The 26,927-nt window shown below is 40.0% G+C and overlaps 1 protein-coding gene across 1 annotated transcript; it reads right to left on the bottom strand.

The window, feature by feature from the left end:
- Nucleotides 1-206: 206 nt before the first annotated feature.
- Nucleotides 207-20,311, bottom strand: LOC123959032 (stereocilin). Its single transcript, XM_046032863.1, has 29 exons — nucleotides 20,212-20,311; nucleotides 18,983-20,116; nucleotides 18,346-18,370; nucleotides 17,655-18,231; nucleotides 16,616-17,503; nucleotides 16,434-16,496; nucleotides 16,222-16,347; nucleotides 15,860-16,026; nucleotides 15,592-15,778; nucleotides 15,067-15,182; nucleotides 14,600-14,732; nucleotides 14,330-14,512; nucleotides 13,822-13,860; nucleotides 13,560-13,739; nucleotides 13,042-13,191; nucleotides 11,028-11,086; nucleotides 10,738-10,861; nucleotides 10,500-10,582; nucleotides 10,269-10,404; nucleotides 9,556-9,758; nucleotides 8,285-8,375; nucleotides 8,002-8,173; nucleotides 7,701-7,870; nucleotides 7,196-7,351; nucleotides 6,981-7,123; nucleotides 2,126-2,274; nucleotides 1,807-1,904; nucleotides 559-706; nucleotides 207-374 (listed from the first exon to the last, which is right to left on the bottom strand). The coding sequence occupies exons 1-29, from the start codon at nucleotides 20,309-20,311 to the stop codon at nucleotides 286-288; spliced, it is 5,889 nt and encodes a 1,962-aa protein (XP_045888819.1). The 3' UTR covers nucleotides 207-285.
- Between the last annotated feature and the right edge of the window lie 6,616 nt (nucleotides 20,312-26,927).

Genomic DNA, 26,927 nt, shown 5'->3' with positions numbered 1-26,927 from the left:
AAAGTTTGAAAAGCCCTTTCCACTGTCACATAAATATTAACCACTGCATTGCTTCCTCTGATTCTTTTATTAATAAAAGAATATTATACATAGTACAACTACATTCACATTTATTTATTTATTGTCAAGTTGATAGCTCACATAAAAGTGCAGCACAGTACAATCAAGAGCAATGTAAATTAAAGGAGCAACACGGAGGGAGGAGACCCATTCAAAATATTTATTCAAGTACAAATATGATGATACCAAGGGAGGTCAAGGGGCAATTAAATTTGTTCCAGCATTTTAAATTAGTTGATAAAACAAGAGGCACAGACCCAGTGAGCGTACAATGAAGCAGTCTGCGTTCAGGGTTGCTGGAGCCAAGTTTCTCCCTGTGGAAGCGGACAAACATTGAATCATCACCTTATAAACACAACATAAAAATCCTATTGGTTAGTGGTAACAGGTAGAACTATAATAAAAGTATATGTGCTCACAAACACATAACTATAACAGACTCATTATGAAGGAGGTTATTAAAAAGACATTTTATCACCCTCATTTTTCAAGACACACCTCTCAGCTCCAGCAGGACGTCTCCTTCGTATCGAGCCAGTCCGACAGCGTGTCTCTGCTCGGTGTCCAGCTCTTCCCACTGCTCCTCGGACACAGCCCACGCCTGCTCAGCGCTCAGCCACGACAACTGCACTGCACTGAATGCCACCTTTCAATCACACACCCAAATACTAACTCACTCCTACATGACACTTCAAGAGGAGGCAAGCTGCATGAAGAGATAATATCCTTTTGTGGAAACCTTTGACATTTTTTTAAATTTTGTTACGAAAATTGAACCAATTTACCATAAAATGTGCAAATTTGTGCTTTCAATGAAAATTAAGTGCAGCTTCCTGTTACAGAGCATGACAAATGAACATGTCTCAACATTAAACACACACAGTACATATACAAAATGTAGGGTGTACTGTCCGTATCTTTCTTCCCAAATCAAATCATACATTTGACATGTTTTTTTACTGCAGCTTTTTCTCAACATTTATTATCTATGTGTCCTCAATTCACTTTATCCAGTATGATTTTGTTTGAGGGCATAAACTGCTTTCTCCATTGCTAATAAGTCTTTGAGCCTTTATTTTCCAATTCATTGAGATTTTCTGTTTTAATGTGGCTCTTTGTTTTTCCTTTACATTGTCACGATGTAGGTCAGCGTCATTAAGAGATAAGTAATCAATCATTTAATTTGTAAAAATTGTCTTATATAACCTTTAGTATATCATATCATGACAAATACCTAATTTATGTCTCTATTTGTTGAAAGCATAAAAAATTAATACATTTATGAAACACGTTTGTAAATTAATAGCAACCATTATTGTGATGGAAAATATGTAAAATTTGGCAGCTAGTGTGCATCTACAAATTCCCCGTTTGAAAAAAAGAAGGTCATTTTATGATTTGAAAAAATAACTAAAATATCTGTTTTGACATTTTGACTACAAAAAGCACAGGTGTTAACATTAGCAATGGCTCTGTTGTATTTAAGGGTCACAGAAAGTCATGACAGTGTAAGAGTGGACCAGAACACACAATACCAGGACCCTGAAGGTGAAGCAGCTACATTTAATTCAGCCATCATTCATCTTATCATTTACAGCTGTGCTTTTTCTACTGTAACATGTTAAAATGTCTAAATGAAAAAGGCTAGTTGAATCCTCTCTTTGACACTTTATGAGACTAACTGTTATATGTTAAATATAACATCTCAAAATTGTGTGGACCCCTAAAATTATGGGTGAAACTCACTGCCATTTGTTTTGGTGACATCAGTGCGATGGCTTCAGGGGTGATTCCCTCGACTTGTTCTTGTACCAGAGCTGACAGCACCATGTCCTCCAGGCCCACTGGACGGAGACACATACGCTGTAGTCAGAAAATTAATGTTTCTCATATCAAATCACAGGAGAAGTTCTCCTAAACATTTATACCCTCAAGGGTATTTTTAATTGCACCTATCCATCCAAGAGCTGTCATTTCCTCCTCCCATCCACCTACCGAAAAACAATTTTTTTTTAAGTTGATTGTAAAAAGTTTATACCCCCAGGGATATTATGTTCTACTGTACCTGCCAATGTCCCAATTTCAGTGAAAACTTCTGGTCCCCAGGCGCTGACTGGACCAAAGGCCTCAGGTCTGGATAAACGGCTTGTCAACACCTCCATCTGCTGTTCTGTGCATGGCAGGGACATCTCCCGCAGGAACGGGACAGCCATACTGCAGTTGGAGGAAGAAGATCATTCTCTTCTGAGGGTGTGCGAAATATTTTCGTGAGGTTTGTGCTGCTGAAAAATGTGCACCAGCCTCCTGTTAGTTAGCGTCTGTTTGCAAGTGGATGTGAAATCAATTAAAGAGGTGGTATTATGCTCATTTTCAGGTTCAAAATCTTAATTAGAGGTTGTACCAGAACAGGTTTACATGGTTTAATTTTCATACTGCACATTGCTGCAGCTCCTCTTTTCACCTTATGTGTTGTACGCGCCGCTCTTGAGCTACAGAGTGATGTATCTTACTTGTACAAAATTGCGCAGAGTTGCATATGCGCAGGTCCCAGGTAAAGACTACTAGCCAATCAGAAGCAGAGAAGGGCGGGTCGTAAGAAACAAGGTAGTGTGATCCAAATCAAAGCTGCTCTAGACCGCGACGTAACCTAGCCAGATGGTATAAGTTTTTTTTTTGTTTGTTTTGGGGTTTTTTTCTCCATTTATTTATTTATTTTGCATAATACAAAACCAACAATTCTAGCCCCTTAGGACAAAAACATAATCCAGGACTAAGTACATAGAAAATAAGGTGCAAAGTTCAAGTTCAAGTGCACTTATAGACTACACAAACAGCTAGAAAATAGGAAAGGAACAAACAAATGATCAAAACATTACTAGAAAGGAATTAAAAAAATAAAAAGTAAAAAATAAGTATCCATTTTAACCTCTGGTTGGGGTCCAATTAAATGACAAATCTAACAAAAGTATATAAAGTAATATAGCCTTCTTGGAATTAACTATCTTCATTGAATCTTAGTAGACAGATAGCTCTTTCAGAAAAACAGTGAAATGTGGGTTGTTTTTTAAGAATTTACATTTGTGTAAAAAGTACTTCGCTAAAATTATCAGGTTGTCGTATAAAAATTCCAGTTTTCTGTCCTCCATTATAAGACCCAATCAAACATTACTATAAGTCAAGGCTGATATGGTCAGATTACTATGTAATAGCCAATATTGGAAGTCCTCCCAAAATAGTTTAGAAATATTACAAGAGAACATTAAATGTTCAATTGTTTCTATTTCTGTATTGCAGAATACGCATTCATTAGAGTCAATGTTGAATCTTAGTCATAAAAATTCTTTGTAGGGATATATGTCATTCATTATTTTGAAATGTACTTCTTCAGCTTTAGGTGGTATAGGGAAACTAGGGTATTCACATCTAATTCTCTTAGAGTTCACAGGGGTGTATTTCTGTAATATATATTTTCCTTTAAGAGGCGATGGAAAACATTCCTTGGTTAGAGAAGATTTTAAAAACTTGTTATTACATTTCTCATCCAAAAAAGAGCATGCTTCAATAGACAATGTGGGAAGGTTAAGTACCATCGATGTGTATACTAAGGCCCCCCTAACCATGTGAATAAGAGCTTCTGGAATTGCTCCGATCACAGCACAGTATTCTCTACTAGTACATATTAGACTGTATTTATGCCTAAACTCATCATAGTCCAGTAGGTTACCTCTGTGATCCATTAGATGTTGAATAGACCATATTCCCTGACTTTTTCTTTATCAGAATACATCGATTGTTCCAAATTGGTGAGTTATGAGGGGGAAAGTTATGTTTATAGATCAGTTTCCAATAATGGAAGACTTGCTGGTGGAATACAGATAACCTTATTGGCAGCTTACTAATTTCAAAATCACATTTCAATAGAAATTCTATACCTCCGAAGTCCATAAAAATTTTTGAAGGTAAACTAAACCAAATTGTTTCATACTGGTTTATAAAACTTTGTAACCATTTTAGCTTTAAAGTACCATTCATAGGATCAAAGTCAATTGCATTCAACCCACCCTCTTCCAAAGACTTAACAATGTCATCTTTTCTAATATAGTGATGTTTGAAAATAATCTGATTGATTGTTCTAATTACATTATCAGGGATAACCATTGAATAAGCTGGGTAAATAAGTCTTGATATGGCTTCCATTTTAGTAAAATTCTACCAAATATAGATAAGTCCCTCTGCAGCCATGTATTTAAAATCGTTTTGCTCTTTTTCAGAATATTATCTGTATTAATTTTCTCTCTATAACTAAGATCCTTAGAAATGGTAATCCCCAGATATTTGACGTCATTCTTAATTGGTATACCATGAATAGATGTTAAAGTGTGATCATGGAGTGCCATCAATTCGCATTTATTCAAATTTAAGTAAAGACCTGAGGCTTTTGAAAAACAAGAGATAATCGCATTTTTTAGGAAGAGGGTAGTATCGTCTGCTAATTGACTAATAATCAATGAGCTTCCCAAAACATTCAACTGTTGTATTTCATCAGTGTTCTTAAACATAATGGCTAATATCTCTGCAACCAAATTGAAAAGCAAAGGCTAGGCAACCTTGATGGATTCCTCTCTTCACGTCACAAGAAGCCATGCAGACATGGGGAGAACATGCAAACTCTACACAGAAAGGCTGGGGCAACCGGGGTTTGAACCTACAACCTTCTTGCTGTGAGGTATCAGTGCTAACCACTGCACCACTGTGCCGCCCAAAAATGTTCCAGTGTATCCAAAATAAAAGGATGTTCAACACTGTCAAAGGCTATACAAAAGTCTAAAAACAAAATTAAGCCGTCATCCTGAATTCTATCACTGTAATCTAACAAGTCTAACACCAGTCTGATATTGTTGTGAATAGATCGTCCTTTAAGGAAACCTGACTGAGATTCACTAATAATTTGTGCTATACCCTCTGTTAACCTGTTAGCAATTATATGGGCAAATAATAATGTTATGGGTCTTAAGTTTTCTATATATATTTTTTCTTTTCCAGGTTTGAGAATAAGAGTTATCAGCACTTGTTTCATAGTAGGTGTTAATATATGGATAGCAAAAAATAATAGGTCTTTAATATCTTCATAGAAAAATTTATAAAAATTTGTAGATAAACCATCTTGCCCTGGAGTCTTTCCTAATGAAGTTCATTTAAGAGCATTGTTCAGTTCCCACATTTCAATTTCGGATTCACACAACTCTAAAAATTCTGTACTGATTGTAGGAGTGTGGGTTTTTATAATCTCAAAGAGGGCAGTAGCATCCTCTCTGGAATAAGAGGAGGAGTAAAGGTCTGCATAAAATTTATGAACCTCTTCAGAAATTAGCTTAGGGTCTGAGCATTCTGAATTATTAATCATGAGCGTGTTAATTGTATTTCTCTCTTGTCTTCTTTTCTCCAAACCACAGAAATATGCAGTATTTTTTTCTCCCTCTTCTATCCACTTGGCTCTTGATCTGATAAAGGCTCCATGAGCTCTTTTCAAATACAGCTCATCCAATTTAGATTGAAGGTTTATGAATGTAGCTCTGACTGCCTCTGACATTGGTGTCTCCTTACAGCATTCGTCAATTTCTTGTATTAATTTAAATTCTTTTTCCCTCATTTCTTTACTTCTTTTTTTCCAAAAATTTAATCAAGATTTGTCTAGCTTTAAATTTAAAGAATTCCCACCTATTGCTGTAACTTCCTATTGTTGAATCAAATCTGATCTCTAACATTAAATCCCTAATTCTATTACAGTATTCTTCAGACTTCAGCAAATCAGCATTAAATTTCCAATAAACATTCCTGTTATTAGGTCTCGTTTCTGGTTTTAAATAGAGGTGTAATAAACAATGATCAGTTAAAGGAGCACTTGTTATAGATACTTCTGATACATATTCTGCGAATTCAGTAGTTAAAAGCCACAGATCGATTCTAGACTTGTAACATCCATTAGGCTTTATCCATGAAAATTGAATAACATGCGGATTCTTGATTCTCCAGATATCAACAAGTGAGAGGGTTTTACAAAAATTTGATAGCACTGGATTATAATGGTGATTTGTTAATTTGGATGGGCTTCTGTCACACCAATCATCAGGTGCCCTATTAAAATCACCTCCTACTAAAATTAAATCCAATCAGCAGTCTGTGGTATTTTCACGTGTTCACGTTTTAGTATCCCTCAGCTCGCTTGGAACCTCGATGGACAACATACAACATTTCTACAGTGGTAAACCAAACAAAGGCGAGTTGAGCCAAAGGGTCTCCCCTCAGACTAGCTTGGTTTGAGGGCGTGCCTGACCCCGCTAGCCGCTTGGCAAGCTTTATGATGTGTTTTCATTGTGACGTCACAAGTAAAGGAAGTGAAGGGCTGGACTACAAACGAGCTGTTTTCAAGCGATTCAGAGCAGAGCTTTCTGTGGGAGATGGGAACTCCCTTTGGGCTGGACTTTGGGCTTTTTCACTTTGCAAACCTGTTACATGCACAAAAAAGAAATATAACTAAATAAAGGAGAAGGGAAAAGCCAAAAAGCATAATACCACTTCTTTAATTACTCTCTGAAAACCACAAGCAAGTGGTTGTGTTTTAGCTTTGGAGGGATTCATCACTTCTGAAGTGAATTACTGCTATGTAGCTGCACAATATATTTAATATTACTGTGTATAAATTAGCAGTAGTTGTCAACTCCTTTGGACTGTATATCTCCATCTTTATTTATATTATTTTGGATCATTTTGCAGTGGCTGCAACTCTGTTGGTTGTCTCATGTTGCTCTGAAGTCTTATTAGTTTGCTGAGTGTGAGCCTTCTTTTATAGCTGGCAATTATTAAGCAAGTGTTGATGTGCTAGAAAAAGTGAATGAATATATGCAAGGTATTTGACTGACCTGAGGTTGTACGGGCTCAGTCTTTTGATCTCTGAGGGATACAGACCACAGATCAGATGGCCACATGTTGCCAGATCAGCAGCTGCTAACTGCTCCACTTTCAGTTTGCGTTTCCGCATCACACCTAAAACCACTGCTCTCATCTGAGAAAACATGTGAAAGTCTTCAGCATGAGATCCTTACATTAACTTTTACATCAGAATGAAAAATTTCACCTTTCTAGGGCTCCAGTCCGTCAGCGTCCCCAGATGTGCCAACACACCCAGATCAGTGAGATTGGCATCGTGCAGCTCTCTTTCCCCCATCTCAGTCACCAGTGAGCCCAGAGCCAGCACCTGATGTGCTCTCAGCTCTTTCACCGGACTAAATAACTGGATCGAATGGAGAAGCAGAACATTTTTCAACCACAGATTATGTTGCTATTAAAACACTACTCATGCTTTACTGCTTTTCTCTCAGGGTTGGAGACTATCAGCCAGGATGCGACAGCCTGTTCATTGTTCTTCTTACTTTTTATCTTCAAAGTTACATCTCACTCAGACACCACAAGTCAAATTTTGATTACCTTTTTTTTTACCAAGAATTATGTTCTGATGTTTAGATAAGATCTTAACTGGGGCAAAATGATAGATATATATATTTATTGTAAGTGATTAACCCAAATAGTGTCTGTATAATCCATGGGAATTTGCCATTTTTCACAGGCAGAGTTTTACTGACCTGCCTGAGTTTCAACCATAATGCTCGGCGCTGCTCAGAGCTCATTGAAGCGTCCTGAGCAAAAACTTCTACACACTGTTTCAGATCCTCCTGTGACATTCGGCTGAGCTGAGTGGACGTCCAAGCTGAAGGAAACGTCCCTCTGATGTCTGCACAGCTTGGTACTGGCACTGCTCGATGAGACACCAGTGAATTCAAATAAGAACTTACACAAACAGATCACAGTTTATACAGAAACATATTTACTGTGTAGGTCACAAGTGGAGTGGTGAATAATAACAGTCACTGGTAGATTACAGACCTTTTGCCCTCCTGCTTCGTGCTTTGACAATCCCTCGAATGAGACTCTGAGTCTGCTGCCTCAGACGACGCTGGTCCATACACTGAGTCAGACAGAGTCCACCCACCACACTGTCTTCCCAGTGACTTTGACCCACCAGGACCTGCTCCACTGTGTCTTTATTCAACACTGTCTGCACAGGGGGGACATGTTATTTATTCATGCTTGTCAGGAGATGTCTTGAAACCAGTGAAAGTACAATGAAATTAATTATTTGCATGGTTTGATGATCTTGGGTGCTTACCAGCGGGATGGAGTTAATCTGCTTTGTTGAGAGAGAAAACACCAGCCTGCCCAAATGTTCGACATCCCCAACTTGCCATTTTGATGGCTCCCTGGCAAACAAGTACACATATCTAATCAATACCGTTGTTTTATGAAATCAATGTCTTACTGCAAGGACAAAGCTCAGGCATTTCATGTTTTTTAGACTGCATACAAACAATTCTACTCTATTACTTTTATTCTACTGCTCTATGCTGACAGGTGTGGATGATGTTTTGTTTTCAACAACTTTTAAATCATTACCTCCAATAATTATCAAAATTCATAGGTCAGTTATATATTCACTTATATGTGAATTTCTGCCCAGTCAACAGCGTCTGGCTGTAGGGATGGCAATATCTGTCTGCCTGTCGGGCAATCGGTCCACCACATTTATATTACAGAATGGATTGCAATGAAATATTATACAGACATTAATGCTCCTCGGAGGATAAATCCTAATGACTTTGGTCATCACCTGACTTTTCCTCTAGCGCCACCAAAAGGTTTACATTTGTGGTTTTGAGTGAAATATCTCAACAAATATTAGATGAACTTCCATGAAATCTGGTACAAACATGTAACTTTGGTATCTTTTTAACTCGCGCCATCATAATGTCAACATTTAAATTCGTCTGTTTGGTTTATGACAAATATGCCTACAAAACTAATGAAGTTACCATCAGCCTCAGCTGCTAATTAGCGAATGTTAGCATGCTAACACACCAAACTCAGACAGTAAACATTACGCCTAGAAACATCAGCGTGTTAGCATTGTCATTGTGAGCATTTTAGCATGCCGAGGTTAGCTTTAAGCTCAAAGCACCACTGTTGCAAAGTACAGCCTCACAGAGCCACCAGTGTGGCTGTAGACTTTTAGTTTTAGATGTGTTCATGAACAGCCACCCTGAAAGATTTCCTTGAATTTAAAAAAGCCATGCTCAGCTTTCAGCCTTTAAGTCAATGTTTGTTTTCAGAAACGCGTTATAGCCACAGCATGCAGCTTCCTCTTTCAGTTTTGCAATTTGTCAAAATATTTGTATCATACATGCCACACAAATGTCATAAAAATGTCTTCTTTTATGTGTTTTTTCCCTAAAAGTAGACAAATTTTTAATGCTTCTGTCCAAATTTTGTGTATAGCCCACACACCACTTCATAAAAAAAATAATGAATGAAATGAATCTCTTGATATATCATTAACCCAGAACCGACATGTTGTCATTTTCTCCAGAAGATGTGGTCCTTTACCCAAGCAGGTCTTTCTGAGTGAGCAGGGCACTAATATCTCTCAGAGCCTGTTTAGGAAGGCAGAAACTTCTCATCTCCTCCAGCCGCAGAGCCACAGCTCTTCTGTCCACCAGAGCCAAACTGTCCCGGTCCAAGAAAGGCAGTAAAGGCCCCAGGACATCCAGAGTGGTGCCATCAATCTCTCCCTCGGCCTGAGAAGAGCCCTGCAGAGCACCATGTACAGTCAGTGGACCTGGATTACAGGGATTTCACACTGACGTAACTTCACTTGTGTGAAAAGCTGTTGAGAGGATGAGGGAGGTTCAGTTCTGAATTTCTTTTTGTTTCTCTCTTTGTATGTGTGTGTGTGTGTGTGTGTGTGTGCTTAAAGCTTGAACCAACAAATGTAGTTGGCTCTTTCTGCTCCATTAATTTATTAATATAGATTAAATACATGACTCACCATCACTGACGCAAGCCCTGATTCAGTTTAACCAGAAATAGCATCTCTGAGTCTCATTTTCCTCTGAATTCTCATGTTGCTGGTTTATCATTTTAATTACCCTGAGATTTAGGATTTCTATTTTTACTTAATGATGTTTATTAATTACATGCAGCAACTGGTTTTTGATCACACTTTTCTACCTAAAACATACATGTAGCAATACATCAACTCATGTTCAACATGTAAGGATATGCAGAAAATACAGTATTAGTTCACAATGGTGTTTTACCAGCTCAGAGACAACTTTCTCGGCTAAATTCGTCTGCTTGTAACGTGGCAGCCTGAGGAAATCAGCAAAGTGTGCCTGAATGTAGCCCAGAATGGTTCTGAAGGATGCATTAGAGAGGTTCTCTATCATCGTCACACTGGAAAAGAATAGATCAGAGGTGTAAATGTAGTCATCTGTGGATAAATATGTATGTAAAGTACAAAATACATGTTTAATAAGGAGATAACTAACGGTAATGTTGCAGCAAATGCAGCACTCAAAGCACTGAGGTTGAGTTCAGGTTGTTTCCTCAGCTCGTCTACGATACATTTGCGCTGGTGACACAGCCAAAACACATCTGAACTTGTTAGAATTAAACATAAGTTTTAAATTTTTACTGAAACATAACAACAATAAACTAATGAATCATGGCTGTGTATCAGAGACTCTGACAAAGAGTCTGAGGGTTGCTAAAGTATTTGTTCCTCACCAGAGCAGGTCTCACGCCTCCAGGCAGCTCGCTAACAAACTGAAGCAGCTCTACAAAATCTGTATCGTTGCTCCAAAGCCTCAAACTGTCACAACTCAATCCACTGGCTATATGGCCCAGCTCCCTGCAAGAAAAAGAGAGGGCATTGTTTATTGAATGAGTATCTGACCTGAATATAAACTGCGACTGGATCTGTTTGTTGTGAGTTATTAATTCAGTTTGCAGGTAAAATGACTTAATGACTAATACAGCCTAGATCTGAATGTTCTGGTGTAATACATCCAACTTACCTCACCATCTTGCTGGTAATGTTTTGAAAATTATGGATCATTTTGAATAAATGCTGAGCCTGTCCAGACAGAAAAAAAGTGTCAGAATTAGCATTTTGACTGTGGTTTACCTAAAAGTAAAATACATTTTAATCAAAGAAGCTAAATTAAATGGTAGTTTCTATAAAAGACCAACAGTAGTAGTTTAATATAACTGCAAGATGATTTTAATTCTGTTCTGAAAACAGCTTAGACCAATGGTTGCCTATGAGTCAAAAGGTACTCAAAAATGTATGAGCTAAAACCTTCCAAAACACTGGTATGGTCCTTTTTAAGTGTTGTATGTTTATGCTGCAGGATTGCTTTGAGACATTTCAGCTGTTTTGATACTTTGTTGATTGTAAGAAGTGGTCACTATTGGAATTCCCTTCAAAATACACTTTTAAAACCCAGCTTTCAAGCCTATGGGGAGTGAGTGTTTGATGCTTCAAAGATTCTGGGTGAAAGATATTTCTTAAGGGGCTAGATTGATGTAACAGGGAAAGGTAAGACAGGTCTAGCTTAGAGTCATTAGCTGATGTTAACTGACCTTCCAGCTCTAGTTATTTCTCTCATGCAACTGTCCTTGACAGATTAGGTAGAGACAGTAGCTCAGGATTCAGGATAGCAGATGTCGGTGTTCTCTGGGAATCTTATAAGGTTGCATTTTACTAGAATGTTCACAAGAATTTACTGACTCCCCAGATTAGAGTACAACTCATTGACTGTAAGAGATTCCAGTATGATGTAGCACTGGAGAATAAACATCAGATAGAAATTGTTGTTCTAGGTTAAGGCTAGCTAAATATGACCTAAGAGAGAAACCTACAGGAACTAGGAGTAAGACAGAAACATAAAAGGGACCAAAGCATGCTGTCCTTCAGATTTGGTGTTGGCATTGCTTGTGTTCACACGTTGGATGCATTAAACATCTCATTAAACATTGCTATTTAAAACTCTGAAAACCTTTTTCCTCTCACTTGACAGCTGGCTCACAATATATCTTCAGCAACTTTAAGGATGTCAAGTCCAACATATTGGTCCAGAGTGAGACATTTTTCACAGTAACTGGTCAAACTGCTGTGGAAGTTGAGTTCCTGGTAATTGGCATTTGTTATTCCATCACACCTGCTGTATGGCCAACATTCATGTTTCCCAGATGATGAATCCTTTCCATTTTGAACACAGTATTGTTCTATCCAACCTTTTCTTATTGCAGCAAGTGAAATGAACATTAAAGCTTTAGGGATGGCTTCAAACTTTTAGTTTTCTTAAAAAGCTGTACAACTCCATCTACACAGTGAAAAATGACCAGACTGGATTTGGAATGCAATATGTGGCTGTGCCACATTAGATATACTATTTTGTATATGTGTGCAGAGATATCAGTTTCAAGTAACTGACTTCAGAAACAACAGGGGGCTTAAAATTATATCAGGCCTACACATGGAATTAGAGTTTAATTATACCAGTAATTACAATCTTGCAAAATATTCCTCAAACTGACTATAAAATTATTTTTATAAATTTGTGATCACACTAATAACACATGTATAAAAATATTAACTTTAGAGTTATCTAAACAAAATATTTTAGGTTTAATATTCAGTGCCACAATATATTTCAGTGCAGTAACTAATGGAAAAGGGCAATGTTTATTGATTTGACCCAGGTCTTGTTAGGCGAGAACAGGCAGTAAAATACACTCTTGGCTGTGACAAAAATCCCTTTAAGGTAGCTATTATTAATTTATGCCATACTCTTCCACACCATTGTACGACATCCAAACTAATTAGCTTGATGGCGTCTGACGTGTATGGAGTATTAATATCCTGAAAGACTCATCTGAAGCATATCCAATGAGTTGCAGATTAATGAAACCGAAAACTGAAGCTGTTAACATTTTCCTCTCTAGTCAGAGAACTGCCAGGCCATTGTTGTCATCTCAATGCAATGTTAAACAGCATACAAAGGCAGAATAAAGTAAAATGTGCACCTGCTGTGGTGACCACTGCATGTCTCTGTACAGGCTGATTTCTCTCAGGATTGTTTCTCCATTGAAGATTTCCTTCAGCTTCCTCAGAGGGACAAATGGTAATAGACAGTTTACCCGATGAGTGATGTTCTGCAAGTCTCTGTGTAAAGCCTGATAACATACGACAACAAAACAACACTGTAAATTTAGACCTAAAAGCCCTTTAAAAAACACAAAGCAGGTTTCACATGTGTGGATCAAATGAACAGCTTCTGGAAACCCTAGTGCCAGATTAGCAGGATTAAAGTTACACTGGCCAGACTTTTTGTGTTTTTACTTAATGATATATTTTCCAGTACATTTTAGGCTTCTTACACATTCTGCAAGATTAAAAAGGATGGTGATGTTGAGTCATACCTACTGCCAAAACCTCCACCTCCATTGTGTCAATCTACTCAACAAGTGACAACAAGGTGAGTCACAGCTAATTATAAGGAGGGAATGAAAGAAAAATCATGGACAGATAATAGCACAATCACCTCCTGCATTGCATTGTATAGCATGGCTCTATGGCCAGGCTTAAGTTCAGTTAGCAGCGTTCTCCAGCAGTGGCAATGGGCAGCTTCACTGATCTCAGGCCACTGGAGGTCTCTGCTTAGTACAGCAGGGGAGAGACCAGTGTGTAATGCCTTCAGTCTGCACAGTTTTTCCATGGTGAACTGGCAGGGAAAGAGAAACACAGTGGTGATAGTGCTTTTGGCTGAAATTTAGCAAAAACATTTTGAAAATGTGTGTACTTACATTGGTGTCCTTGGAAATCTTGGATAACATTTGAAAAGCCTGTGGAAAGAATTTTTTTTTTTTTTTTTATAACAAGAGTCCATACAAAAATATTGGCATTTTAAGAGACTTCAGCATTTTGGTTAAAGGTCACATATTTCATCAGTGTTTATCCTGTTTAAATGTGGAAGCTAATTCATTGTAGATTTGCAGTTATGACAAAAATCCCGCAGCACATCATCAAGGCTACCTGTTCTTTTTTGTGAAAAGGGGTGATGCATCAGGGTTCCATGTAGCATCTTAGAGAAAACACCTTATTGAGATTGCCTTAACTTTACTTTCAATCAAATTTGGAAACTTTCACAGAAATGCAACTAATTTTTAGACATTTTCAGTTACACTTGAAAACTATGGCAGGTAGAAGACAATATCATCTTACTAATGTAAAAAACTACAAAATAAACTTAATACAACTTTAACCAAGATAATTATAACAAGAAGTCACATGTGGAACAAATTCCCTGCTGACCTGTGCTGGGGAATATCTGTGTAATCCTGGTTGTGAGAGGATTTCGAGGAGTTGTTGTGAGGGGATTGACAGCAGGAAGGGAGCTCCTAACTGAGGTAACAGACCACTGAGGGCAGACAGCTCTGTGGGAGACATGCTGCTGACGTTCAGGTTCTGAACAGCTGGTATCAACCAAGAGGACAGCTGTCCATGAAAAACAGTTAAACAGAGTTAGTCAGACATTGTGTGGAACAAAACAATCTATGGTGGACCAGAGCATGTGCTGCTTACCCTGCCGCTGGCACTGATGAACCCCTTGGACATGCACTGAGCCAGCTGCTGCCAGAGAGCTGAGGACACAGCTGAGTCCTGAAGAAATGAACCCAGATCCACGGGGTTCAAGTAACATGCAAGGACTCCTAACCTGCAAAAAGACATTATCTGTCTTTTTTTTCCTCTCTTTTTGCCACACACCACGCACCACCACGCACCAACACCTGAACAAACTATGACGGATGTCAAGAAAAAATCTCCCTAAGGGGTCATATAAACAGGCACACGCTGTCAAGTATGTCCTCAGATGATCAAACTTAGTTAAACATAGGACCGTGGCCAAACACAAAGCAACAGTGCAGAACTGAAGCTCTGAACCATCACCTTTGAAACATGTTGGAGTACAGAAAAATGACGTCAGCCTTGTAGTGCTGTTCTTATAAAGATATACATACATGCATAAACATTAAGTATCTAGGTCTCACCTAGATATGTAATCACTGGTCAGATTCTTCTTCTTGTTGAAGAGCGCCCGGAGCACATGGCGTCCCCTTACACCATCCAGACTGCCGTTGCCTAGCAACTCTACCAGAGGAGTAAGCTAAAAGAGACAACAGATTAAATGTTGAAACAACCTAAAAACAAAATTCACCAACTACACACAGTTGGGTGACAAATCACAAAACAAGGGCCTTGGCAAGGTGGTTTGGTGTTTGATGGTGGTGGAGAACAATTTTCTCCAATATCTCCCATAAGGGTTAAACTGAGTTTAGATCTGGTGACTGTGAAGGCCATAGCATTTAATTCACATATTTTCTCTGGTCCTTGTGCCTTGTATGGAAGTATCTGTTTCTCCACTCATTTATTTAGGTTTTCCTTTTAATTTGTCATCTGTACATATGTAAGAACCCCAAACAATGTCTTTCTAATCACCTGACCATGTCTGAGATGACTTACATCTGTGAAAGAGACAATTAAGAGTTACTTTAATCTGTGAAATGGCCTCTAACCTGTTGTGATGTCAGTTGCTGAAAATGACTGACTGGGAGGTAAGGCAGAAGCGGGAGGATGGAACTGAGAAAGTATGGTGGCCACGTGGGGACATCCCCCACCACACTCGACTGCAGGAGTCTTTTCACAAAGGCCTTTTTCTGCAGCGACTTCATCCCTGAGCTGTGGTCACGAATCGCTGTCAACCTGAAGAGCAACGCAGAAGCCATTAGCAGCAGGAAAGACATACCAAAGTAAATGCAATCATCTCGTGGGTCAGTAACTCACACGCTGTCGTTGACTATCAGGGAGGCTGGGAAATTCATGATGTCAGAAACAGACATGAAGGGAATGAACTGAGAAAGGTCCACAAACAATTCTGGGGTCACTCGGGGGAACTTGTGGATGAAAGCAGCGGTCATTGTTTCCATAGCCTGCAACTCTTTTTGAGATGCCTGACAGATAAAACAAAAGAGCAGAACAGAAACTGTTCAACTGAATACATGGTCTGTGACATAGATTCAAATGCATAAAAATGAGACAGCACAAGAAAGGGCAATAGAATAGAACTGTAGTCAAAATAATTGTATCTTGTAGAGATAAAGGCACAATTATCTTAATAGTGTTTTGTTGGGAGTTTGTGAACAAACCTGGCCGGTTTCAACTTGTAGTTGGTCCCAACTTTGATGCATGTGGGAGAGAAATCTCTTCACAGCGTCTTTTTCGGCAGACATCACTAGAGTGCGAATGCTGTCTCTTGGCATCTGGAGGTACTCCTGGTGAGACAAAGTGATTCACTCTGAATATAAAGTTCAGTGAGCAGATCTGCTGTGAAAGTGAATGTAGCTGCGCAGGCCAGTACCTGCAGCAGAACCCTGAGAGCAGATGAGTTGTCGTCCCGCTGGATGAGGTCCCACAAGACGGGCTGATTTAGCAACAGCAGAAACAGGTTATTCACTCTTTGCTTTGTGTGTGTATGTGTGTGTGTATGTGTGTGTGTGTGTGTGTGTGTGTGTGTGTGTGTGTGTCAGTCAGCCATCTTACACTGAAGCAGCTCAGCAGGCTCTCTTTAAGAGTGGCGTTCCGCTCTCTGCGGAGGAAGACTCCCACAGTGTGAAGGACACTCATGGAGGCTTCTGGCTGAAGTGTGGCCCAGGAGGCGTTATCAAGGAGACTGGAGAGGAGGATGGCCTGACCCAGACCCTGTCTCACCTCTCGTTCCCCTTCGTCCAGACCCGAAGAGAGGCCCACCATGAAGTCCAGGACTCGCAGTAAATAGCCCAGCGCTACCAAAAAACCCTGTTGCTCCCCTCCCTCGACCTCACACACACTCAGCTTGTGTAGAACCTCCACCAGCAGTGGAGCTGGGTCCACACATAGCTGCGATGTGTCAAACTCATATGGCGCTGGGAGCATGTCAAAAAACCTCTGCAGGAAGCACTTCCTGTCCTCCATTTCTGCCTGCAGATCAGCACAGACATCTGCAAACTGAGGCATCAATCTTAACAGCTGATTGTAGAGTATGGCATTCAGACAAATGTACTCTCTCAGCCCGGGTGTCTGCTCACAGAGCTCCAGAAGGGTGGAGTTGGTGAATTGATGCACAGCCCACATCCTGTACTGACAAGTCTCCTCTATGGTGTCAACATGGGAGAAGTTGTGTATTTTGGAGCAGTACGCTGCGGCCCAGCTGCCCTCTGGCAAGGATTGGTGCAAGTCCGGGGACTCTCTCCCGCACAAAGCTGAGACCAGGACAGAGTTGTTGGGCAGGAAGCAGTCTCTGAAAGCCTGGGCACTGAGCAACCTGCTGCCCAACTGTGCCAGGCACTTCTCATCGGGTCCTGGACTTCCTGTCGCCTCACCCGAAAGCTGCACACACAGGTCGTCTATGTTTGTCTGGTTGAAAAATTGGTAGTCCTTTGTCAGTACAGCCTGCAAATATTAAAGTTAGAATAAGTCAAAATGAAGAAGAATTAATTGTGATTAAAAACCAACAACATACTGTAGCATGTCCTCGGTATGCCTGGTCACCCAACAGATATTTAGCAAAAAGTTCCCAGAAAACATTTGAGTGATCCATTACCTGATGTGCTCTCTGCAGCCAGAAAGAGGAGTTGGCACACACCGTGTTGTTGAATTCATGGGCAAAGAACTCACTGCAGACATGAACCCAGAAAAAATCCTCCTCAGCAGCCGACAGGTACCAAGCTGCATCAGAGCATGTGGCGTGCAGGTCGAGCCCCATCTGGGCAACTGCAGGGTCAACTGACCCGTTCTCCCCTTCAAACAGTTTACAGTACAAGAACACAGTGAAGTTGGAGACGCCTGTCAAGCCTGGGATTGACTCATTACAGGCTGCCTCCAGTATTTCTATAGAGGTGGAGTGCTCCATCTCTTTCTGCTGGTTCCTGTTCTCGCTTGTTCTCTCTGTTGGTGGCTGGTTGAGCTGGGAGCGGTGAGAGGGTTCATGAAGCCGTTTTTGTTTGGAGATTATTCGTGAAGAGGAGGTTGTTTCTGGAGATGAGTGGGCTGGTGTTAGTCGTGATCTTAGTTCATCTCTTTCAGTGGAGGGGCAGGACAGGAATGGGAGTGAGCTTGGGAGACCATGGGACTTAACGCCCAAAGCCTGAGTGTTCCACGTCACATTATGTCTTATCCCCCTACATATGCAGTCACAAAACAATGGCAGAAATATGAATCTATTTATGCTAATATTTACTGTCAAATATGTGGACTGCTGTGACACAGTGAGTCATATTCCTAAAATATCTCACCATAAGATCAGTTGTCTCAGGTCACCTTTAAAAAGACACATGAAAAGCAAATATTAGGAAAATCAAAGTGAACGAGTGTTGGAAAAATGAACTGGAAGCTCCTGCAGTTCACAACTATGCCTGATGCAACAGTGCAGCTCAGCTTACAATGACCAAGATATAAAGTTACTGACATCAGGGAGAGGATAAAGAGATTGGCTGGGCTAACAACAGATGCTTTCACCGGCCAGGATGATTATAAAGATTTTAAAGCAGTGTCAGTCACTGTCACTGTGTCACCTGTATCTTTCAGGTGAAACCAGGGCCAAACGTATGAGACTCTTAACAAGGGTTTTTCTCTGTGAATAACAATGCAGGATTTACTTATTTCATTAATAGCACACAAAGTGCAACCGCATACAGGAGCATCCATAATGTGAATTATATTTGGAGGGTGCACTTTCTTAATTATCTAATTCTATAATTAGATTGTGTTTATGAATCCATATAACTTTTCTGACAGCTCTGAATGAGGCCTGTTGTTCTGTGTGATGAGCCAAGTTTAGTTTTTAACTCCTCTTTTTGTCAAATGTTAGTGACTTCTCTTCTCTTATGATTGTGCAAACAACCTCTGAGGCCAACTGCTCCACATACTCACCAACTGAGCACCGGCCCTGAGCGTTGGGCTGTGGCACGTCCACCAGACTGCTGACATCATCAAGCAGCGCCATGGTTACTCGTGATACTTTTTTTCTCAGGTTACCGTAGACAGAACTACCCACCCTGTGCAGAAGGCCCTTCCTCAGCCCATCCAAACTCTGCACCAGAGCTAGATTCTTCTGTGCCAGGTAGCTACCTCGCTCTCCTCCACTTGAGCGTGACAACGCCTGCAACAGTAAACTCTGCATGGAGTCCGGATCATCCTCTCTGGCCATCATGTCTTCCAGAGATGCATTTGCAGACAGCCCATCCTGCCTCATGGCCTCAGGAGGCAAGCTGAAGGGCTTTAAACGTCCAAACACACTTGAGCCCCTACTGTGTTCAGCATCTTCCCCTGCTGGGTGTAAACTGACCACAGGCTTCCAGTTGCGTGTTTCAAGGAAACGCAGCAGCTGCTGAAGCCAGTTCACACTGAAGGTGCAGTCACTACGACCCTTCAGAGCACAGATGAAGCCCTGCAGGCCGGCGCTGGCCTGGCCATAAGTCCCACTGACCAGAGCCTGGAGCACAGCTTCCAGCACAGCGCTCACCGTCCTCCAGTTCTGAGATAAGTAAGTCAAGAGGGGCTTTTGGAGCTGACGCTCTGATAGAGTGATCAAACTCTGCAGCAGCCCCAGAAGCCAGTCCCAGTGAGGGCTGCCCCTCAGAGACAAAAACCAGTCCTGCAGTCTGACACTGGGTCGGGGTGGCACCCGGCCGTTCCACTGGTTCAGCACAGCGCTACCTTCAGACTGCAGGAAGTAATGCAGCACCTTCTCCCACAGCTGCCCCTCATCTGGCTCCACTGGTGCCTCCTCCAGCTCAGCACCCATCTCTTGGAGGTACAGAGAGATGTTGTAGAGGAAGCCAGAGAGACGGTGCCTGTCAATTGGCTTTTTTAATGAAGGCAGGTTCTTGCTGGGAAGTAGGCCGAGTGTTTTAAGGCTCCCCATGATATTCCTCACCCAAGGGTGCACAGACTGGTCCTTGTTTGTTTCTGGAGGAGCTTTCTGAGGTTTCCAACCACTTCCTGTACTCCATTTTGAAAGGATCTCCTTAAGAATGGCATCTCTCTGGTCTTCTTTACCACTTCCTGAAAGAGTCCCATTAGAGACAGCTTGAGACAGCATCATGTAATAAACACATGTAGTAATAAACATACAGATTTGTATTCAGTGATGCACTCACCTGTCTTCTCAGGGGATCCTTGTCCCAGTAACACAGCACAAACTATGATGCTTGTGAATGTAAGAGTGGCCATCCTGGGCCCTTTCTCTGCCATCTTCATCTAATGCCAACATGCACAGTGATACAGTGGTGCCACATCTTTGTCTTCAGGCTGCTTTTCCTATTGAATTCACAACAGCCTCGTGTTTAAATGGTTGCTGCTTTCTTTTCATTTCCAGCGATGGGATGGACTCAAGGAGTTAAGTATCCCAGCAGAGAGGGGAGATTAAACCTTAATGACTGGCCACCATGTCACCATACCACTTTCAATGCATGGTTACTAAAAAAAGTATCAGTGATGTACTTAACTTAAAAAAAACAACATAATGAAGTTTTAAAAGTAGATCCATGTGTGATGAAAATCGTGGCCAAAGAAAAGTTATGAAAATGAGGTAAAATATTTAAATACACAGTTATATATACAGCTCTCTTTATTAAAGAGATCACAGTTTAACAAATATAGCAAAGGATGCATCTGCTACTGTTTAAAATATTTTTTTAAATAGAAATTTGATCAATCACTCACAATAATTTACATTTGAGAAAAAATCAAATCATTACTCACCAGCAGTTACAGCCCATTAATTTCTTTAAGAATCCTTTCAAGCTTGAGCCAGCTTCTCCAACTCTGTGGTGTCAACACGCTCAGAGCTGACCTCTTTCTGAGCGCCACTCTCTGTTTCATCATCACTCCGACTTTCTCTACCTTTCACTCTCTCCTCCTGCACCCCTCCCATCTGTGTCCTCTTTCTTTCTCTCTCTCTATCGCTCTCTCTGTGCTTTTAGCTGTTAGGGGCACTTGCTTTTTGTATCTGGGGTTTAGGGTTGATGCTTGACTTCATATTTCAGAAGTTATCTTGTCATGCTACAGTATGGTGGTTGGCTGTTTTCTATAGCAATGTGCAGAGGAAAAGGAGGGAGCAGTGTGGTTAAGCTACGGTGTATGTAATCCTTTAACATAAAGAAGTACTTGTCTCTCAGTTCACTGCTTGTATTTGGATGTACAATAAATAGTTTCATGGATTCCCAGTTCAGTGTTTTGGAGCATCGTGAGGCTGCAGGAAGGTCACAGCACTCAGCTAGGTGCTCAAACAAGGTGAAAATCTGGATCATGTTAATCACACCCAGGATATCTATCCCATTCTCTAACTGTCTGATGTCTCCCACTGACTGATTCCCTATTGAGCTGTCTCTCAGCTGGGACTCATCTTGTTGACTCTGGGTTTGTTGGGGGTGTAGTCTTACCAACAGCGCTGAGCCAGCAGGACTCTGCAGGTTGTCACTGTTTAGACACATTTATCCCTCAGCCAGGCGCACATACAATTGAGCCCTGTGCAAAGGCACAGCAGCAGGCTCCCCAGAGTCAGACCACTGTCTGCAGGCCCTGAAACCCAAGAGGGCTGAGTGAAAGGACCACCCCCCTCCCTCCACTTGCTTTAGCTGTATGATACTGTGGCCTGCACAGGGACAATAACTTCCTCCTGTATTATTGATACTGCAGGGAACAGCAATCACTCAGTGCAGCAGGGCTCAATTCACCACAGGAATATTCAATGAGAAACTGGATCCACCCATATACGTCCCTCCTCTCGCTGCTGAAAACTCAGGCATGGCAGAAATCAGCTGGTGAAACTAGCTGTTGAGATTGGAATACTTGGTTCGAGTCCAACTTTAAGCCTTGTCCCCATCTTCCAATGAAAATATATACCATGATGTATTTCTTTAAGTTGCAGCTGATGGATATGAATATTTGTGGAGATCAAAGAGATTTTTTGTTTTTATCTGTTGTTTTTTTTAAAATCTTTTTAATAATTGACAAAAAATAATATCCCTCCACTTTATAATAATTGACACAAAGCATGTTTTATAGCATAGTAGTTAGAATATTAAACCAAAATCAAAGACAGATATAACCAATAAACACACACAGAAATAGCTAAAAAGATACATTTTTCCAACCGTTAACTTTGTTAAATGTATTGGGTTTTTTATTAATTAAGCTATACATAGCTTTTTCACATGGAATACAGAATAGCAATTTGTTGGACCAAAGTGACACAAGGGGGCGCGGTTTGCCACTACTGCACTTATTGGCTGCCATTGCTGCAATGACTTAGGAAAGGTTTATATTATTGGTGAGTGTTGTGCATTTTTAGATATCCCCTAAAAGAAACAAACAATGGTCTCTGGGTAGATTTGTTGCGGTAAAGCTTTCAACAACAAATAGTTTGAGTTCCAAAACATATAAATAAAATCACAACCTTTTGAACTTTTGGTAGGATTTTAAGAGATCAGACTCTTTAACTCTGTCAGATAACAAATTAATGTGTTGGTTTTAACTTCCTTTGCTATATTTGTGATCACCTGTTGTTGAGAGTGACCTCTACTGCAGTTTTCTTGTTTTCCAGTGACACCAAGACCACAATCATCTTCATGTGATCCATCCTGGGAACCCAAATCCCAAAATATAAAAACAAAAACCATCTTTGCTATAATTATTATTTAACTACAGAAATAATTATAAAAAGGACGTCAACAGAGGTTTTACCGCACTAGTCATGGTATTAGTATGTCTTCATAGCTGGCTATGAACACATTACTTTTGAATACTGACAGATTGCTCAAACGGCCTAGATAGAACAGATCCTCTGCATCAGGGTGTAAAGCTTGGCGTAAGTGGCATATAATTACTAAAGCAGCAATATCACTTTATCTTCATTCTCATTTTTTATTCAAGATGCCATAGAATTTGTATAAAAAACATTAATACATTAGTTAGAGTATACAAGGGCTGGTCATATAATTAGAATATCATCAAGATAATTTATTTCAGTAATTCCATTCAAAAAGTTAAACTTGTATAATGTATACATTCATTCCACACAGACTGATATATTTCAAGTGTTCATTCCTTTTAATATTGATGATTATAACTGACAACTAATGAAAACCCCAAAATCAGTATCAGAAAATATGAATATTGTGAAAAGGTTCAATATTGAAGACACCTGGTGCCACACTCTAATCAGCTAATTAACTCAAAACACCTGCAAAGGCCTTTAAATGGTCTCTCAGTCTAGTTCTGTAGGCTACACAATCATGGGGAAGACTGCTGACTTGACAGCTGTCCAAAAGACGACCATTGACACCTTGCACAAGGAGGGGAAGACACAAAAGGTCATTGCTAAAGAGGCTGGCTGTTCACAGAGCTCTGTGTCCAAGCACATTAATAGAGAGGCGAGGGAAGGAAAAGATGTGGTAGAAAAAGTGTACAAGCAATAGGGATAACCGCACCCTGGAGAGGATTGTGAAACAAAACCCATTCAAAAATGTGGGGGAGATTCACAAAGAGTGGACTGCAGCTGGAGTCAGTGCTTCAAGAACCACCACGCACAGACGTATGCAAGACATGGGTTTCAGCTGTCGCATTCGTTGTGTCAAGCTACTCTTGAACAAGACACAGCGTCAGAAGCGTCTCGCCTGGGCTAAAGACAAAAAGGACTGGACTGCTGCTGAGTGGTCCAAAGTTATGTTCTCTGATGAAAGTAAATTTTGCATTTCCTTTGGAAAATCAAGGTCCCAGAGTCTGGAGGAAGAGAGGAGAGGCACAGAATCCACGTTGCTTGAAGCCCAGTGTAAAGTTTCAACAGTCATTGATGGTTTGGGGTGCCATGTCATCTGCTGGTGTTGGTCCACTGTGTTTTCTGAGGTCCAAGGTCAACGCAGCCGTCTACCAGGAAGTTTTAGAGCACTTCATGCTTCCTGCTGCTGACCAACTTTATGGAGATGCAGATTTCATTTTCCAACAGGACTTGGCACCTGCACACAGTGCCAAAGCTACCAGTACCCGGTTTAAGAACCATGGTATCCCTGTTCTTAATTGGCCAGCAAACTGGCCTCACCTTAACCCTATAGAAAATCTATGGGGTATTGTGAAGAGGAAGATGCGATACGGCAGACCCAACAATGCAGAAGAGCTGAAGGTCACTATCAGAGCAACCTGGGCTCTCATAACACCTGAGCAGTGCCACAGACTGATCGACTCCATGCCACGCCGCATTGCTGCAGTAATTCAGGCAAAAGGGGCCCCAACTAAATATTGAGTGCTGTACATGCTCATAGTTTTCAGTTGGCCAACATTTCTAAAAATCCCTTTTTTGTATTGGTCTTGAGTAATATTCTAATTTTCGGAGATACTGAATTTGGGATTTTCATTAGTTGTCAGTTTTAATCATCACAATTAAATGAAATAAACATTTGAAATATATCAGTCTGTGTGTAATGAATGAATATAATATCCAAGTTTCACTTTCTGAATGGAATTACTGCAATAAATCAACTTTTTGATGATATTCTAATTATATGACCAGCACCTGTAGTGTAGAACTTTAGCTAACTTACCAACCTAGGTTCTGAGAAGTAGTGTTGGGGTAAGAAATAGACTGAAACAATCCCCAGAATAAGAAGAGCTCTTTCATAAAAAAAATATAATTCTAAAAAGTGTCCAGTGTCTTTCAGTTATTTGTATCTCTACCTGGGCAGGATAATGAACGTGTGGTGGATCTTTCTTATCTGCCACTGTCCTGTAATCTGATGTGTCAGTCCTGTTGAATGGGATCTGAAGCAGCTGGGTGCATCATCTCTGGGACTCGCTCGCCATCTGCATCTGGCGAAGAGTTGACCTCTAAGCTACAATCCAGGGTCTCAAAAACCAGTGTGCACATTACTTTGAAACCACAACACAACAAAATACTGTTGAACAGTTCACGACATTGTGTTCACAACATCCTCCGACTCCTTTAACTTACAGTAATGTGGTTTTAACCCACCCATTTAAGCTAGCATCACGCTGCACTTTTAGCTCTCTCCTGAAGGTTACAAACTTTACTCACCGGAGTTTCCAGGGGGGAAAAAACTCCTTCGGCAAATGACGGCATTCAAAAATCCCGAGTGATGTTGTCTTTACACTTAAGACCCGCTTCTGGGCCCGTGTGATCTCGTTTTTATTAGCCCACTTCTCTCTGTTCTTCCTTGGTGCGGGTGCTAAAGTGAGCGCACACAGCAGAGACTACTGGATGCGCCAAGGGTCAGAATAGCGCTGCTTTACGACCCGTATTTTTTATGTGGGCTACAGTCTATGGTAAGGAGGAGACATGGTTGAGAAGGGCGGCTTGACCAGAAACCATACTTTCACTTTTTTCCTGTGTTAAACACAAAGTCAATATTGAGTTTTTTTCTTCGGTTGCGTATGGAACGCAAGTAACGTTCTGTTTCAAAATGTTAGTCACTAGTTTTTTCACTAATTTTGAAAGCGTAACCGGACGTTGCATATTTATTGTTGCTAACTTGACAGCCGAGAGGTCCAAAAATGACACTAAAGAGGTGTTAACCTTTTTATGTACAACTTCTTAACCCAGGCCCTAATAAAGCTGAGACTTATGAAGCCTAACTGAGACTTTTACAATCTCATTTGTAATGTTTTGTATGGACAAGATAGTCCTTACTTTAGAGAGAAAATACTTAAATAATTTCCTTAAATGTTCTATATGATCGTATGAACCATAGGCGCATATATATGGTTTTTCATTGGAATAACACTTTTTATCAAATACAATCATTAAGCACATCATTGATGATTTCTCTCAGAGAAACGGTACAAGGTCTGTAACGGTGAGGCTTTTACCCAGTAAAGTTAGCTGGGGCATCTTTCGGGTAGTCTCAGTAGCATCTTTTGGGCTTTGCCACTGGTAGATTTACGAGTTATGCTGAGATTCTTTATATATTTTCTCGGGAAAGTATCAAAAAACAGGCAGTTAACCTACGTCATAATTTTTTTATGGTTTTTTATGAACCATTAACAACTCATATATAAATGGTTTGTCATTAAAATAATACTTCATTTATAAATAGTGAACTGAGTATGAAAATACAATTATTAAGCACATTATAGATGAGCTTATTAATAAAGAATACAACATGTATTACTATGTTTATAAATGACTTACTAATGTGTATTAATGTAAGAACAATGGTTTATAAATGATGAATTAAAAATGTACTGATACTTAACAACTGCTTCATAGTGTGTAGATAATAAAGAATAAAAAATTTATAACTGTGTTTATGAATGACTTACTAATGTGTATTAAAGTATGAACAATGCTTTATAAATGATGAATTCCTTATTTACTAATGCTTAACTAATGCTTTCTAGTGTGTAGTTATTATAAAGTGCTACCCATAATTTTACTATCATTATAATTGTGTTTAAAAATGTGCACTCTTAAAAAAGAACACAGCAAGTGTTGTCTAACCAAAACTAAAAACAAAATCGGACTTAACAAGAAAAGCCTGACTTCCCGCTGTTGAGACATCATTTTCATTACCTGGAACACGGTGAATGTTGTGAATGTGTGAAGCTTAAATCTAGCATCACTAGCAACTAAAACCTGCTGTAGTGTTTTCATATTTTATATAGGCATCAACAGAGTTGCCACTGTTGCTTTAAACACACAGTATGTCATTTTCTGCCCCCCCCCCCCCAAAAAAAAACAAACAAAAAAACATGGGCTATATGAAGGACTGAGAAAAAAACATTTTTTTATTAAAAAATATACAAAAAGTAAAAACACTTAAATACAGCACTCAATAACCTAAACTACTATTAATAACAAAAC

This window comes from Micropterus dolomieu, linkage group LG20, assembly GCF_021292245.1.
Source record: "Micropterus dolomieu isolate WLL.071019.BEF.003 ecotype Adirondacks linkage group LG20, ASM2129224v1, whole genome shotgun sequence".
Lineage (NCBI taxonomy): Eukaryota > Metazoa > Chordata > Actinopteri > Centrarchiformes > Centrarchidae > Micropterus > Micropterus dolomieu.
This window is presented reverse-complemented; position numbering and strand designations above follow the sequence as displayed.